General features: G+C 32.9%; 2 protein-coding genes across 2 annotated transcripts; both read right to left on the bottom strand.

Moving 5' to 3' along the window:
- Nucleotides 1–1,740: 1,740 nt before the first annotated feature.
- On the bottom strand, nt 1,741–8,157 carry LOC113397106 (trypsin-4-like). Its single transcript, XM_026635258.2, has 6 exons — nt 7,941–8,157; nt 6,995–7,018; nt 6,760–6,907; nt 3,312–3,564; nt 2,833–2,988; nt 1,741–2,331 (listed from the first exon to the last, which is right to left on the bottom strand). The coding sequence occupies exons 1-6, from the start codon at nt 8,155–8,157 to the stop codon at nt 2,155–2,157; spliced, it is 975 nt and encodes a 324-aa protein (XP_026491043.2). The 3' UTR covers nt 1,741–2,154.
- Nucleotides 8,158–11,123: 2,966 nt separating this feature from the next.
- On the bottom strand, nt 11,124–13,726 carry LOC135193828 (serine protease inhibitor dipetalogastin-like). The gene is made up of 2 exons (XM_064217898.1): nt 13,665–13,726; nt 11,124–12,386 (listed from the first exon to the last, which is right to left on the bottom strand). Exons 1-2 carry the CDS (start codon nt 13,681–13,683, stop codon nt 11,239–11,241), a joined length of 1,167 nt encoding a protein of 388 aa, XP_064073968.1. The 5' UTR covers nt 13,684–13,726; the 3' UTR covers nt 11,124–11,238.
- Nucleotides 13,727–18,597: the final 4,871 nt, after the last annotated feature.

Below are 18,597 nucleotides of genomic sequence, written 5' to 3'. Positions count from 1 at the left end.
TGACAATGATTCATCGTGGGTGGACGGATTAATTGTAAAACATGTGCTGTGTTTAGTATATAGATTATAATTATTATTTAGAATACAGTAAAACCCGCTGAATTTGAGCACGTTTAATACGATTTCCGGTATAATGAGCAATTTATGATCGCCTACAGCAACATGGTATGTTACTATGTAATATTGTCACGCTTATTACGAATTGTCGTTTAACCAAACGAGTTATTTTTACGACGAGTTGTTTAGTTGAGCTCAGCAAAATAGTTTTGTGGGTGTTTACTGTATGTCCGAAATAATTTTATTAAGGTACCTAGCTGTTATTAGTACCGTAGCCTGGTGCTGATAGGGCCCACGCACATTTTTTGAGTAAATCATTAATTGATTTGTGCTAAATTGTAAAGGCTAAAAATTGCTATTTGGGTAAAATTTTTGATATTGGTCCTTTTATCACCGGGCCACAGGACACTTAAAACTTTTTCTTCTATGTAGATAGACATGATTTTATTGTACTATTTTGTTTCATTGTTTTTTCATTGCATTGACGTGACGCCACGGAGTCATAAATGCACAAATGTATAACAAAAATATTGTTTTAGTAATATCGTTATAGTAGTTGTTTAACACTGATTAATTTTATTTTAAAGAAAATATATATCCGAATTGAGTACAAAAATATAAAAAAAAAATCATTGCAATGGTTCCTTTTATTTTGTATCGTGCCTTGTTGTTGTGACATAAACCAAACATTGTTATCTACGTGGTCCCTTGATATTAAAATACAGTGTCACTACGTCATATCTGTTAGATATCAGTCTAAGTGGTCGTCACAGCATAGAAATATAAGTCGGTCGAGTCGGTTTTACCTCCAAGGCACAATAGACGCTTTTCTGATATAAAAAATACCGAATGATTTTAAAAAATGTTTTCGGTTTAATACAAGCCATGGAGACCGAAATGTTGTTGCGAGACTATATTGTAATGTTGTCCTCAAGATATCGAGAGGTGTAAGGAATGATCACACAAAGGACGTAAGAACATGGGTGATATGAAAATATTCCTAAAACACAATTGAGACTAGGTGTTTGTGGAGAAAGGCGGGAGGATACATATATAATGGTATTTAACTAGCATGACTGTATTTTTAAACGTTGAAAAAGCGTAACTACTGAGCTTCTTGCCGGTTCTTCTCGGTAGAATATACATTCCGAACCGGTGGTAGCTTCACTTAATATAATTTGTTAAATGACGATTCAGAAGTGCTTGTAAAAGCCTACTCGAATAAAGTATACTTTGATTTGGATGAGGTGTTAGGTACAATCTGTCCTATAACGTAAATCTGATAACGTGTGGGATTGTGTAAGACATTATATTGTAACAACAAACTTAGACTAACTTTGTACTTCTAAAAGTAAAGTAGAAAAAGAAAATTCTATGATATACTTAAATAGCAATGAAAGAGAGAATCAAACTACACACAATTATAAAAGATACTTTAATTATAACAATTATATAGATTATTACAAGCATTTATTGAACTTGCGATGTTTGTTAGTTTCATATCATGTGATTGACGGTTTAAAAGAAATGTTAAACATTCTTTACAGTCAATGCGCCACCGAAATTGTGAATTTAAATGTTACGTCACTTGTACCTGTAGTTAGACTGGCTTACTCACCCTTCAAACCGGTAGGGCTATTCAGCGACACGAAATTCAAATCTCACCACAGAACACGAGTGTGAAATATCCGAATGTGATATGCGACAATGACATTAATAATTATAAAATTTATAGAATCCTCGTATCAAAATGGCGTATCACTGTAAGTAGGTTGTCAACATTTCACGAGTGAGATACGAAATCTTACAGAATCGCACTGCTGAACGCAATACGAATTGCTGTTCGACGGTAGATTATAATATGGTGGTACATACTTAGAAGGACTATCACAAAGCCCTACCAAGTAAGGGTTTGGGTCAATCTTGCAAGCTAAATGAGGACCACTTCCTTTTATCATACGGAGTTTACATGTTGGTTCGGTTCCGATGACAATGTATTTTTATGTTAAGCATATCTCCATTTTACATCCTGGATTGGCTCTTCTATAATATAGTTTTAATGCTACAGTAGTCAAAACAGAATAAGATTTAACTCTATCAGAGAGTATTATTAGTCCTTGATGTTCTAGAGATGAGTCCATACACCCAGTCCCAGATGACAGGATTGGTTAGCCGAGTATAAACACCAGGGAAGTTCCCTCGTGCGCAGCCCAGACCCCATGACACCACTCCGATCAAGACGCCCTCGCTCACCAAAGGTCCACCGCTGTCACCCTGATGATAATGAATAATTCATTAATTATTAAAAAAAGCAATTACTTTGTGTCTATATCCAAACAAGCACCATTGGACTTCATGTGCTTAATTCTTGTTTACAATCTTGTGATCGAAAAAACTACTACTATTTAACCATCCCACATAGAAGCTGGGAGGAGGAAGAGTTCTAAACCTTCACATCAAGCGACGAAGAGTCTTTAGCCTAGCAGTGAATCATTAACAGTTACTTACTTAACTAATCACTTTGTATCATATTATTGTTGTATACTCGTATATGCCCTTTTATAATAAGTTATCACATCACGTCATATACGCATTTATATTTATAATAATTATAGGATAATTTAACGTGAATGGGCGCGCCTTCGCGAGTGTTTACACCTTAATTTATCCCTCAGTCCGTACGTGCAGGAAGAAACAAAAGTAAACATGCCACTTTTAGTTCCAAAACTTGAATAAAATAAAAAGGCGAAATGGTGAAATGAAAGGTTAAATTACTTGGCAAGCATCTGGTGCTGGTTGACTGAAAGACCCGGCACAGAACATAGACGCTGGATCGATAGGGTTTCTATCCAAACCAGAGTGGCGGCAAAGTTTCATCGCGATCGTCATAATCGTTGATGATTGTAAAAACGTAGCACTCGGACCACTTTCCTGAAAAAGACAGTTGGAAATATTTTGGACAATTCGAAAAAGTAATCATTCATTTTACAGAAATATAATAAAAGTAAAGCTACCACCGGTTCGAAAAGTAGATTCTAATCAGAAGAACCGGCAAGAAACACAGTAGCAATATCCTTGATGAGAAATAGATATAAAAATTAATTCTATTACAAATTATTTCTCTTACAAAATCGTCGTCTTTGTATTTCGGGTCTTTGGTTATTTTCTCTTTCTATCTTTGTCTTTTATAAGAACATCCGGTGAAATAACGAAAGCGTCATTCTTGTATCTGTTATGCGGTAATTGTTACTTACTCTTAATTTTCCCCACCCGGATACGATGGCGGCTTGATCTGCTAGCATCCTGGCTCCTTTTTCCACCATCCGGATGGGAAGCACTCTCGCCGAGAAACGCAGAGGAGAGTATAGTTTGATTAGACCCACGTCGTTTACTTTTGTATTCCTAATGTATTTTGGATGTACATATGACTCCTTTATGTCATACATCTCTCCCCCGTGGGTTTTCCAAGAAGAGCCGAGTCGTACACTCAGGTCGTTCGGTCGCGATCTTCAAAATAATCATTTTGGAATTAACTAGTTACTGGAAATGAGACTATAAAATTTTAATTATTAAATCCTGATTAAGTACGGCTATAGTGACCATTCAGAGTAGAATGAGAACCGTTACAAAATTAACCACCCTCAAAGGGTTTGGGTTACCCCAAAGTACCTAATATGCTGTAAGGTAACCAAAAACTGATCAAGCAGTATCAATATCAGTTAGTTGTCTAACTTTTCTGACCACATAAGCTGCAAAGCTAAGTCTTATCCGCATTGGAAACTTATATCCATGAAAACTGGTTTAGATATAACTTTCAGGACATTAAAAGCTTAATTCCATATGTGTGATTAACTTCGTATAATTCGCTTTTAATTATTAAAATAGAATAGATTTTAGTGATTTGAGTAGAACCAAGGACAAGCTTCTATTGAAACTAAGTTTTACGTTAAGTTATTTATATTTTTATATAGTATATGTTAGTAGTATATATTAGGATGTAAATATAAAATTTTTGTTAATAATTCACATCAAAGTTACGTTCTGTAAACGTTTCACTGTTGATCTTAGACTCCAGTGCTCTTATTTGGTGGTAGGGCTTTGTGCAAGCCTTGGTTGGTACCACCCACTCATCAGCTATTCTATTGCCAAACAGCAATACTTAGAATATTATGTATTGCACTTGTTCATTATTTGTGTTCCAGTTTGAAGGGTAAGTGAGGCAGTGTAACTATAGGCACAAGAGACATAACATCTCAGCACACAGGGTTGGTGGCGCATTGGCGATGTGATTGATTTGAATGGAATGGTTTTTTTCAGCGCCAATGTCTATGGGCGCCGATGACATTTGGTGGTGACCACACACCATCAAGATTATTTGTCCTATACAATAAAAAAGGCGGGTTACATGTTGTCGCCGATATATGCATGTTTTATTACGGTGTTTTTTTTTGCTATCGAGTATTAAATTAATAATGAACACAAATTAAACACAATAAAAATTCAATTGAGCTTTTCCGGTTTGAATCTCGGAATAATCACCTGCACCACTCCATTATACATATTATAAATGTATTGTTTGTATGAATATTCATTCAAACTCGCACATAATAAAAAATATTTACTTGCTAGCTATAAAGTACCACTAAGAAAATTCGTTCCGCAGGAGAATAATAGTTTATAAAAATCCAAGTATCGAAATAGAAGAAAAGTATTTTATCAAGTAGACGTACAATGTAAATAAAAGAAAACATATGTTCTTAATATCCCAGAGACGTCCTATTGACTGAAAACAAGCTCACCATTCGTAGAAAACGTATCGCTTTCCAAGTATTCGATAATAAATTTCTTTAGAGCCGTCGTAAAGAGTCGAACCACCTACATTGGACGGGGAAAAAATATATTCCTGTTTCTGCCACCCTGGAGGCGATTGCTGTTTTGCATCGGAAAAAATACAATTCACCCCTCGAGGATAAATTGAAATTGTGGAAGGCTGCAATTCACGAGGGGCAAGGCGTAAAAAGATTCTGCCATGCTCGTTTAAATTCACGCGAGTGACAGTACTGACTTCGATGTATATGAAAAATTGTTTCGATTTGTGTCATTTATCTGTCTATATGTATTTAATAGAATACCAATCAATATTTACTTTACTTTAAATAAACCATTCATTATATTAAATGTTCGAGAAATAGATTATTCATTGTGATGTTATTTATTTTGTGATATTTATAATACAATAAATTTATTATACTTAATGTCGTGGGATATCAAATATACTATTATAAATTCAATTATTACTAACAAAGCTGCCCGATGCATTATTTAATAATTATTGCGTTTATAGTATTATTTAAAAATATTTCTGGCTTTGAGCTCAAAGACGCTTCGCTTAAACGAGAACGTAAACTTGTGCACATTCTGGTTTAAATATTTCCAAGCCCAATCAAAGGAGGCTTATAATATAATAAAAAAATGTTATGTTAGAAAAGGAGTGTACTATATATAAAAACTTCCGTATCTCCCCCTTTTCATACCCTCCGTGATAGATTTTCGGAAACCGTATTTTAAGTTATTGTCTCTATATATGGTAAGTATATAGTATTCTTGCTTTTTAATACAATTTATATAAAGTTAGTAATGGGAATTTTCTTACCAAAATACAACTATGCGTCGCGTTAGGAACGTATATTAGTACTTATAGTTAAAAAAGGTATTATATATTGGTATTTGATGTAGACACGACACCTTCGCAAATAGGAAATAACTTTTTAAAAGTTTTAAAGGTTATCTAAGAAAATATATTGTAATTTAGGAACATATCAATATCGAGTCTACAGAACTTAGATGACAGATGCTTCCCGTTTTCATTTAGAAGTTTTGTTATATAAATTAAAATTTACTTCAAATGTGGTTCGAAAGAATGAGCTTTAAAATTGATAAATTCCGTTCGATAAATCGTAGTGAACTAAAACATTACATGGAAGTTTATTATACTACAAAGAAAAACTCAAATTCGGATTTCCAATAATCTATTTGTAATTTTTATCGTAGTTTTTTTAGTAAAATTATTCTTGCGTCGTTTTTTGCTTTTCAATGGTCGAAATATCCCATCATAATAATCATTATTAATTTTTTGGGAAGCCGATATATTAAACGAAGTATCAAATTCTATATATACATAAATTCTTTTTAATACATTATAATGTACATACTCGTCAGATATTCTACCGCCAAGCAACAATACTTGGTATTGTTGTGTTCCGGTTTGAAGAATGAGTGAGCCAGTGTAACTACAGGCACAGGCGACATAACATAAGTTCCCAAGGTTGGTGGCGTATTGGCTAAGTAAGGGATGTTTAATATTTCTAACAGCGCCAATGTCTATGGACGGTGGTGACCACTTAACACCAGGTGGCCCATTTGAAGGCCTGCCTACCTATTACGGCTACTACATCAAAAAAAAAAATTAAGTTTAAATAATATTATATAATAATATATTTTTAGAAATAGTCATGGAGAAAGGATAGAGAGGCAAAGGTCGCCTGGAGTCATAAAGCTTTTTCCTAAGGTGAAGATTTCAACGAATTCACTCTACTGTAAGTCGCGTAAATGGACTTCGTTCCAGAAAATCATATTGTGTTTTTCTTCATCGTGCTATCAAAGTGTACGTGATACCGAAGGTAATAAAATAACTGAACTAACCGCAAGAGACAGTGCGCTGCTGTTAACAACCACAGGGCAGTTATAATAGAACCACCGCATATTGGATACGTCTTCTCTCTCAGCGAAACTTGCCAAGGTACAGCGGCTATGGATGTGTTTACTCCGAAGACTATGCGGCGCGTTGAACCTTATACACCGAACAGTCAGAATATTATTCTATACGAATAAATTATGACACGGCTAACTTATTTAGATCTAAGTAAAGGTATATTACCTCGACGTGTAGCTTTTGTGTACGCTGAAAAGACAATTGATAATTAAAGTACGAATTTAAGTCGGCAATCGATTTAATATTAGTTCCCGTATTGTTTTATATGGGTCCCTTTTTCTTTTTTAATAAAGTAACAACTTATGTATGTGTAGTGGGGTATTTTATTTCTCACTCTTGTCTCGTAGAAATAGCTTGAAATTATTATCTGATACATACAAGTCTATCACCTTCAACCGTATAGCAAATAAATTGTAAATATAAAATAAACATGAAAATTGAATAGAGCTTGCTCGTATTTAAACTATTTTTGGTTATGATCTCGTGTTCCACGGGGCTATCATGTTTCATATTTTTAATTTTAGAATCTTTTTGTTTCAAGACTGGTCAATCCACATCTTTTTTTTTTAAAGAAAAAATATGTAACGCGCAATTGCTCACGCCATTCAGTCTCGTACTTAGAAACAAGAACTAAGCCTGATAGGAATATTTTAAAAGTTTCAGAGTTGCTTCATGCAACAGCCACAACTTTTATAAAATTCATGAACTTTTACTCGCTTATATGTAATAAGATTTATCTTGAATCAGTAGCGGTCGCAGCTGAAGACTTTAGGATATTTATTAAGTATAGGGGGATTAAAGACTTCTCGTCGTTAATTCTTACTGGCCAGTTGCTCATTTGAGACATATATGGTTATTTAGCTTGCTCTAAGCGAAGATTTTATGCGGCTTGACAAAGAGACGAAATATAATTTCGAATGTACGAAAATTCATAAATTTAATTTATGTACATTTATTAAAAAAATAATCTGAATTGTCTATTTTTGAAAGTTTTAGACGTTTACGATTTTGAATCCGAACGGGGATCACGACCCCTATGACAGCAACCCTCAGACCACGACTGTCTTGAATAGCGTAGTTACAAGAGAAAAACGACGTAAGTCATATTTACTCGTTAATTTATTTAATAATGTGCCGAATAGCCTTTTATACTTTTCCTGGACTCTCGTTTTATTTAGAAACTCTAGAATGTTATGTTTATTGATCTCCGCCTCGTCGGCCAGCTCGGAGTAGTCTATCTCGACCTTATGGCTCACGACAACTTCCTTAGCTTTCCCAAACACTGATATTATTATTATTAGCGCACATATACGATACGCGACTTTCATTATTGTCACTTAGGGTATTTGTTTAATGACAAATCAATAAACGTATTTTATGAAAATAAAACATGAAACACATTTTCTTCGGCTTTGATTTTCACTGACATTTAAAAAAAAAAAACAATTTATTTTTTAATGTTTCGATTCAATCTATGAATTGAATGCTTAAAATAATTAAGCGTGAAATTAAATTTACGCAACCGATAATTATAAGTCGATATATCATTTAAGTTGGTTCATATTTTTAAATTCTAAATAACATTATAAATACGAAAGTTATACTAGTTAGACAACATAGAAAACTAATGAACTTTTTCTACATCGACTCGGCCGGGAATCGAACCCGGGACCTCGGATTGGCGTATCCATGAAAACCGGTGTACAGACTACTCGACCACGGAGGTCGTCAAGTTATGTCATTTAATTTTACTTTTTGAATATTTCATATAATTTTTAACAGCTTAAATATTTGGTTCATAATTATTAATATATTCTATCTCAACGATTTAGTTACGATTTTATTAGCATTAATTATCGAAAAATAATTAAAAATAATAAGAAATACAAAACTGTAACGTTAAAGTTGTATTATTCATTAACTCAAACTTATATTTATTATGGAAGATGTTGAGTCCGACTGGATTGAAAATACAATTTTCTATAGCGCCGCGGGTCTTGCAACACTGATGAACGTTTTAAAACTTAAAAGATCCTCCCCCTGAATCTAATTAACGAGTTCTCAGGTACTAACACGGTTTCTTCGCCAATTTGTAATTAAATTTGCTTCTTTGCCGAGGTTGGTCTGTAAATGAGCTGGGCGCGTGGTGTCTCCAAGTTTCTACCTAATTCGGAGTTATTTACTTAATAATTTTGTAAAACATTGTATTGAATAAGTTTATTTTAATATTGTTTGTATTCGGATAAATGATAATGCTTATTTTTGTAATTTACAATTCCACTTTGTATATGTCCCACGGTTGGGAACCGTCCAGATTTCACGATGTTTTTCTTTATCGCCGAGCACACGTCGAATTATAAACTCAAATTAAACATATTAAAATTTAGTACAGCTAGTCCGGGTTTGAACTCTTTTGACGACAGTGTTATATCTAGAAAAATAAAATACGATTAAGTTTTAAGCTGAACAAAGGTAATTTTAATTGAATTTACAATTCATAATTTCAGATATTTAAAATATGTTTGAATATTTCATAGTAAATTATGTTAGTTCAGGAAGTAATTGCTATTTTAAAAACAAAGGCGCATAAGATTTTAATACGAGTAAGTGGATATTTATTCTTATTAATGGTTCAATTAGGTTATACTACCATGTTAGACTAACGATTGGCTACATTTAAATGTAATTTTATACAATAGAATACCATCGAATCTTTAGAATTTGTATATAATGCCCGTAAGAAAAATAACCACATTTTCCTTACTAATGAGCGTACAATATAGTAACCTTTATTATAAAGGCAGCTATCTTTATTAATTAAAAATATGCTTTTATATTTTACAAGGATCTCTTAAAACCTTAATCTTATATCTAAGCCCATTGTTGGAGGCTCTCAGGCAGGAAGCACAAAGGCACTAACTAGTATGCTACCCCTCAAGTGATACAGGTCAGACTTTGACCTGCGCACTTTACAATGTATGTGTGACGCTACTTTTACACAACTAAAGCAAAAATAAAGATAATAATTTATTTAAACAGATATATATACATAAATAAATAGTAATGATATGCCTTAGCGGTGTAAACCCAGGAATCTTAACCGAAATAGTGGTTTCAAAGTCGGGTCAATGAATTTTAATGTTCTAAATATTTGTAAATAATTTAGCTTGTGCTCGGCGGTAAAGGAAACATCGTGAGGAAATCTGTATATGCCGAATGGAAATCTGACACATGTTTCATTCACCATTCGCCATTCTTTTAAAACAAAAGGCGGCCCGCGCAACAAAAATCAAAATAATCCGAGTCTGTTCCGTTTGAATGATTGTTATTTGTTATATCCAAAATTTTTACAGTTTCTTTTTTTTTGTATGTATGCCGAAGTACCTCGAATGTTTTTATATGGAATATTGTGAAAAGGAGATAAATACATTATTGCAAATGGTAATAAGTATTTACTTAGAGAAGTAATAATTGAATATACCTATAATTTATTATGAAACAATCCAAAAGTGCGTGACATAAGAGAGTTCAGAGAAATAATAAAACTTTTCTTAAATAAACTGATGTATCTCTGATAAAAATCTAATATATGATACAACTCTGATACGGAACATTATGTCCGCATACTCGATGAAACCCTTCTCGAGTTGCAAGCTAGTTAAAATATTTCAGCGATAATAAATAATGAACTGCTCTTTTAATTTTTATCTTTATATTTTATAGTCTGTACGGTGTAAGCATTTATTTGACAGCTTTTATCACAGAAAATTCATGAATATTGATTTCGGGTAAACCGATAATATTTTAATTTTTTTTTAAATTTTATTAATGAATGAATGAAATTAAAACTTTTTTAAGAATGTACAATTACGTTTCTACTGCTTTGTATAAACTAATATAATTATGTAGGTTTAGATAGTGTCGAGGCTGAGAATGTGTCGAATAAAATGAATATGTACGACTTTGATGAATGATAAATATATTATACAGTAGGACGTTTGGCGAGCGTCAAGCGTCATCACGCACACAAAGATAATAAAGTTGACTCGTTTGTGTTAGTTCTTTTGTAGTGTGACACTATCTAGTCACATTATATAAATAATTTAAGATGTAATATGTAACCTTTTTCATAATATATTTGAAGAATATATTAAAACGATTTAGATAAGGTTATGAAATGATTTATATGATACAGATTGAAAGTAGAATGATACAGTTTTGACATATTTTTTTTTTTTTATTGAAACGGAATTTTACAACATTTAATTTATTTCAATCAAGAAGTCACGTGTGGTATTAGTTCAGAAATTGCAATTAATTCCGAACAGGACAGGTGTGTCATAGGTTTAAAATTAATCTTAAGTTTTCAGTTATCGTTCCAACGTCAATATTATTTTAAGAGAGATATATTAAAGCGAACAAGAGCCTCTTCGAGCGAAGTATATTTCTGGACTTGATTTTCTTTTATTGCAGTCATTGTTGCAATTTAACGAACACAAGTTCCAATAAGTAACGTTGTCGCTCCCACAGATCGGCTGATAATCGCCTGGGCAATGACTACAATCACAATAATCATTTTTACATTCGCCATCGTGGAAAATACTTAACGTATTATTCATTTTTGGATTCATTTTGTTGTCACATCGAAGTTCGCAAGAATTACTATAGGTTTTATGATTCGTACCACAAACTGGTGAGTAGACATCTGTGCAGTAACAATTAGGACACGGGCCTTTGCTAATCATTTTCAAATAGGGGTTGCGTAAGCGTTTCGCATCACAATCAAGATGACACGGGTTTTGATATGTTTTGGGTTCCATAATTCCGTCGCTTCCACAAACAGGGCTCAGAGTAGCAGGACAGTTACAGAGTTCACAAATGTTTCTATTGGCAACTGTTACAGCAGGTGTCTTTGAGTTCGAGGTTATTCTGTTCTGGCACTCTATGAAACAGAGGTTATCATATACGACACTGTCACTCCCACAGACCGGTTCCATCTTCTTAGGACATTGGCATCCATTTAAACAAGTTCCAACATTTTGAAATCCAATGGGCAAATCACCATTTAATTTGGTATGTATTGCTGCGCAGTCGAGAACGCACTGATTCCTGTATAAAACGTTGTTTGTACCGCAAACAGGCGATGCTAACGTTGTGCATCCACAAGGTGGTCCGATACAAGAGGTTCTGTAAGCGAGATATATGATTGGTTGGTTTTGTTTCAATCGCTTGAAGTTTTCATAAGTTAATTCACACTCATTAGGGTATGTTACTCCATCTAAAGTGCAAACTGGTAGGTCCACGTTTTGACAAATGTATGGAGTACACTTGCTTTCATCCTGAGGTACTATTGGTGCTAAACCTTTATTCTCGTTCTCATTACTAGTGCAATTGAGGAGACATTGATTGTAGTAAGTAATGCCATCAGAACCACATACTGGGTTGAATGTATACTCACAAGGACAAATTGTTGTCGCGAGATATATTGTTTTGGTCACTATTAAAGTATCACATTCGATTGGCGGGACTTTCAATATTGTTAGGAGTGACAGCGCACCTGAAATAAATTAATGTTTCTTATGTTATTCATTATATACCTACATATAAAATGATATACTCGTATTTTGCTAAGTAGGTGGCTATCTGCTTATCGTCGCAGTTAATAAAAAAGGTTGTATGTAAAATTATGTGTACTTTGCAGCATGAAAACATTATTTCGTATATATTTATTTATTATTTCAAATTTTCTGTGGAGTGTATTTATGGTACATAATGTCTAATTGACTTCTTGATAATTCACCTAAGATGAATATTTTGTTGTTGGGACACGCTAATCGCCTGCCTGTTTGGAAAAAAAAACTATTTGCATAATGCAGTCCCTCAACAAAAGCATTTGCCTATCCAACATTTCAAATTCTTGAATAACATAAGTGAGTGAGAAGAACTGAGCATTGCAGTGTGCATTCTGTCTGACATAACTGAGCCGACTGCAGGAAAAAAGTCAAGATCGAATACCTATTCGATTGTTACATTACAGGATAATATTTTCGGCGAGCTCTTTGATTGACTATTATATAAATATTGTGTTAAACGTTCCACTTTAAAATAAAAGATTGACAGAATTAAAAATACAAAGTTCTTGAAAGGGTATACCGGGTTCTTAATAATCCCGAAGAAGCACCAATTTGAATTGAAATCTAAAATTGAAAAAACATAGGCGCTTGGTGGTACGGATTTTTTTCTCAGTTGTTGGGTTTTGTAAAGGCCACCTGAGTAAGTATTCTACTAATACCATATAGTACAACTTAATAAATAACATAAAAAATATACGTTTATATAAATATCTCTTTCTTCTGCGTTTTATGTGGGATACATAAAATCAAAACAAAACAAAATATACTTTATTCGAGTAGGCTTTTACAAGCACTTTTGAATCGTCATTTAACAAACTATATTAAGTAAAGCTACCACCGGTTCGGAATGTAGATTCTATCGAGAAGAACCAGCAAGAAAGTCAGTAGTTACTCTTTTTCAACATTTAAAAATACAGTCATGTTAGTTAAATACAATTATATATGTATGTATATATGTATGTATGTATGTAATATATCCTGCCTGGAAGTCAACAGGTATTAACTCCACGATTTTTATCATCTATATAATCTTGTATCGAATAATATGCCTACTTTACCAATGTATTTTTTAAAAATGATTGGAATTTATGAAACGGCAAAGTTAAAAATCGCGTGGCTTAGTTTGCTTAAAAACAAAAACACAGTTAAATACGACCTATTTTAATAACATTTAGTTTATTAGTAAGGTTATTTATACTTACATAGTATTCGGTAGCTCATAACGAAGAATCGGCACTTCAGCCGAGTGATGTACCTGTATATACTGAGCACCTTATTTTAAACATGCAAAATATAAATGAAATACTGTAAGGTACTTATTTGCTTAATTAAGCGATATAAAAAACCAGTCTTGACACATATGATAATTAATTATCTTTTCAGTTTTTTTTTGTATTTCAGATCTTTTATGTTTCGAAGTTGGCGTCATAATATAACAGAATAATATAGTCGGTCTGTATGTTACGTTAACTAAAGATTAACAGCTCACTTGAACAACATAGTATATGTGCATATGATGTCATGAACTTGACCGATTCTAGGTTCGGCAGACATTATCAAGGGAGACCAGACATTAATGCTGGACATATAACTATAGGCTGTGCGTAACCACAGATCCACTTTCCGTATAATTCTATTCTCTCCTGTTCATAGTCTGGCCCGACTCCGTGCTGCGGCTGATAATGTCTCTATCGAAAAATTGATTATATAATAGTTATATTGGGTTTTTCCTATCGGAAGGGAAAGCGTAACTTGTAAATAGAATGATAATGATAAATTAATTTGTATAATAAGGGTTTAAACTAAATTCCAATGTCAATTGTTGAATTACTTACCTTACAATCTGTATCGATGTATGACGATTATTAAATATTTCAAGTTTCTGAATCGCGAATACTAGATATTTTTACTGGGTATGTTTTTTTATGATATCGGTAGGCGGACGAGCAAATGGGTCACCTGATGGTAAGTGGTCACCACCGCCCATAGACAATGGCGTTGTAAGAAATATTAACCATTCCTTACATCACCAATGCGCCACCAACCTTGGGAACTAAAATGTTACGTCCCTGTAGTTACACTGGCTCACTCACCCTTCAAACCGGAACACAACAATACTGATTACTGCTGTTTGGCGGTAGAATATCTGATGAGTGGTTGGTACCTACCCAGACGGGCTTGCACGAAGCCCTACCACCAAGTGAATGTAAGGTATCCGACAGTCTTCTACGTCTCCTGACTAATGTTGGTACGGCTCGCCTAGTGTATTTTAGTTATTTTTACACAATAATGTCTTATGGCATTCTACTCTGGGATAATGCAACCGATTTGAATACCATCGCTCAATTTGTTTCTGATAGTGTTATTATGTACGCAAAAACATAAACGATTTTTCCAGAAAGTGTGCCGTACGTATATAAACTTGTTTGTTGTTGTCATTAACGTACAGTTGAGAGTACAGGGGGTGAGTAACTCTTTTGTGGGCCTAAAAACGTATAGTTTTTATAGGAGGATCTCAAAAACCGTTCAAAAATAGTCAATTGTAAAATTTAAAAAAATAGATAAAGAGCGTTTGTCTGCTAAAGGATTTTACAAAACTAATGACTGCTTAGTTGATTGCACACTTTGGGATTGAGAAGATTGCCTAATTTAACCGATCAGGCTGTTTCAAATAACGAAAATATATTTATTATTATTGTATGAAAACAATAATTGTAAAATATGATATCCCGCTGAGTTTCTTTCGCCGGATCTTCTCAAGTTCGAGGTATTAATTTCCGAACCGGTGATACATATTTAAATATCAATAAGCAAGTGTAACGCTTCTATATTGAATAAAGATTTTTGACTTTTTAACTTTGAAGACTCGCCCACCCGCCTGATGACGCTGTAGAGGCTACTACGGCCAATAGCTAAGGTCAATACGAAAAAAAAAAATAGTTGGAATGTATGCGTTTGGTATTATTGAACATCGTTCCTCGATGATATTTCGGGGGTAAACAAATTTTACGTAAACATTGAACGAATATTAATCATTATTATTGGTCTCTTGTATTAATTTATCAGGCTGATGATAAAATAAACATATGTAGTGCACGTTACAGCAGAAAGATATATTTTTACCAAATTGGTATTTGATTGTGTTTGTAGGTTAACAAGAGCATTTGTATTTAACGAGAAATATTAGGTGTTTTCGAACGCGACGCTCACGTAAATAAAATGTAGGTCAGTTTTTTTATATTTTCCTTCAAAAAAATGATACAATACGATAAGACGTGTCATATGTGATCAAGGAAATGGCAGCTATTGTAAGACAAACGACGAGAAGCATCAGAGGGTGCTTTATGGTTTAAAAATTTCATTTCTATTCGACAACTTGGAGCTATTTTTATTACTATAAAAGTTATTTAGTTTACGGAATCAAAATATGTGGCGTACAGACTACGCCGCCGTTGAGATAATTTAATCCATTAAATTAATTGATTTCATCTAATAGAAATGTATGAATAGGATCTTCAAAATAATCTAAAAAAAATCCCGTCAATCTCGTGTGCGAATAAAATCACTAATTAAGTAATTTTTTTTTTCAATTTTCTTAAGGTACCTAAGGAAAAAGGGAACCTTTATAAGATCACTTCCATCCGTCAGTGTGTCTGTCCATCAAGACCCTTTTTTTTGGGAACATGTAAGATGAAACTGAGGTCAGCGGTCAGTGAGGAGTGAGGAGCTGTCAAAAATCCGACCTTCTTAGTCTACGCAATCAAAAGATATGGCCATTTATGTCGTATTTCCGATACATTCGCACGTGGAATCAAAACCTGTAGGGTACTTCCCTGTGATCTAGAATCGTGAAATAGAATTATGAATTTGGCAAGAGTCAATATTTTGTGGCACAAGTATAGGAAAAAATCAGAAAATCAGTAAATTATTCAGTATTGTGAGGTGGTACGGAACCAGAATTGCACTCACACGATTTAAACAATTGAAGAACTATTTCTACAAGATTTCTACTAAAGTCTAGCAAATTATTGAATTATTTTTGTCAGATATATGTATATTTCGAAAGAAATAATAGTCCTAAAGGACATTTTTCTATATTAATTTGACAAACAGTGTACAAATTTTGTAGTAGGGTATTTTTTTAAATTAAGTATACTACAATAAATAGCCGATCATATCAATCAATAATATATATATATATATAAAAAAAACAAACTTTATTTCACCAAAATTCTCTTGTATTTATATTTCAATTATGTAACAGTATTACAACAGAACACATTTTTAAACTTATTTACTTAAATATGAAAGGTTTTTAGTCTCTTAAACAACTTTTAACTTCCATAAAAAACAAAATCATCTTTTTCTTTAGAAATATGTTTTTTCTGCAACCGTTACCATATTTAAGGTACGTAGTTAGTTGTTAAAGGTACAACGTCGCAACAATTTCTTTTGACAACCTTCAACATAGTGTTTTAATATAAGCAGTGACGACGATACGTGGTAAACAAATGAACTAATATAGTAAACAATATAAGAAATTGACAAAAATAAATCGCCTGATAAAATTTTAATAGCAATAACTCTATAATGCGTATAATGTGTTAAATTTATGAAGGATTATTATTAATCGAGTTATTAATATGGTTAAAATATAACATCTTTTGTTTAATATTCAAAGATTATCAGTTTTTCTGTAATTGTTGTTTTATAAGAACAAATAAAGTACTATTTTTTAATTTTTTTTTTATGTTTAAATGTCTACAAAACAAAATGACAATTACAAAAATACACATGATTACATTTTTCATGATGTAGACACGGCATGCGTTTAATATTAAGTACCAATTAGCGTCTAGTCGATGATACTATATATATATGATGATAGCAGCAGATACCAAGCATACATTTTTTTTTTGTTTAATTTGAGTTCTTTAATCTATTGAAATTTTTTTTTTTAAACAATTTTTATTGAGGCTATAGAACGGTCGGCAAAAATATCGTAATAATAACTAATACTATTGTAAGAGGAACACATGCGGTATAAAGGTGAGTGGCTAAGAACATTTGTTCGAGAGGTAGGAAGACAAGAGGTCCTAGAGTTGGGCAGGCGACTGTTTAAACGAGGGATGGAAAATTTTATGCATTGCAGGATATCGGACGAGTCAGTAAGCCCATGAATTAGCTTGTCAAGAAAGATAATATCGTTCATTTTTCTTCTAGTATGAAGTGAGCTTGCTCTGTAAAAATTGAGCCATTATATGTACGATTTAAGTTCGTGACATTTTTTATCAGTATAAGTGAGGTGATATAAAAATATCTTTTGAACACGTTCAAGTCTATTAATGTGAACCTGATAGCAAGGACTCCATACTACACTACAATATTCCAGGATATTTCGAACTAAGGTATTGAATAAAAGAATAGCAACACTCGGCTGCTGAAATATTTTTAACTGTCTAGTAATAAATCCAGATAGTTTAGATGCTTTTTTTATTATATGATCAACATGTAGCCTATAACTTAATGAACTATCAAGTATAACGCCAAGATCACGTATGCTCTTTACTTCTTGTATAGTTGAACTGCCATTAATATAGTATATCACCGACTCAGAAATAATCTTGCGAGAAAATTTTATGTAAAAACATTTTGTAGGGTTGATGTACATTTGATTTATGTGGCACCAATCACAAATACAGTTTATATCCGCTTGCATTATTAGCTTATCTAAATCACTTTTTTAAGTCATCAGCAAAAAAATTAAAATTAGATTTTATGTTAAAGCATAAATCATTTACAAAAATTAAAAAAAGTAATGGTCCTAAGTATGATCCTTGAGGTACTCCTGTAGCTACCTCATTTTCTGCTGACTTGAAACCACGAATATTAACTAATTGTGAACAGTTTTCTAGATAAGACTCAATCCATCTCAATAAAGAACCATGAATTCCTATAATATGTTCAATTTTTTCAATAATATCCTTCACAACATCAAACGCAATTACAGATACATAAGACACTAAATTTGATGCTGTTGATCTACCAGCCAAAAATCCTGATTACAATTTATATATTTAAGTGTATGGACTAATATTTCTCTATGCACAATGGACTCAAATATCTTACCACAAT

The sequence above is a fragment of the Vanessa tameamea genome, chromosome 3, assembly GCF_037043105.1.
Source record: "Vanessa tameamea isolate UH-Manoa-2023 chromosome 3, ilVanTame1 primary haplotype, whole genome shotgun sequence".
Lineage (NCBI taxonomy): Eukaryota > Metazoa > Arthropoda > Insecta > Lepidoptera > Nymphalidae > Vanessa > Vanessa tameamea.
This window is presented reverse-complemented; position numbering and strand designations above follow the sequence as displayed.

Coding starts and splice junctions, on each gene's coding strand:
- LOC113397106 (XM_026635258.2), bottom strand. CDS start 8,157: ATGAAAGTCGCGTATCGTATATGTGCGCTAATAATAATAATATCAGTG. Junction 7,019..7,940: donor ATTATTAAATAAATTAACGA/GTAAATATGACT, acceptor TTGTCTTTTCAG/CGTACACAAAAGCTACACGT. Junction 3,565..6,759: donor GCAGCGCACTGTCTCTTGCG/GTTAGTTCAGTT, acceptor ATTATTTTGAAG/ATCGCGACCGAACGACCTGA.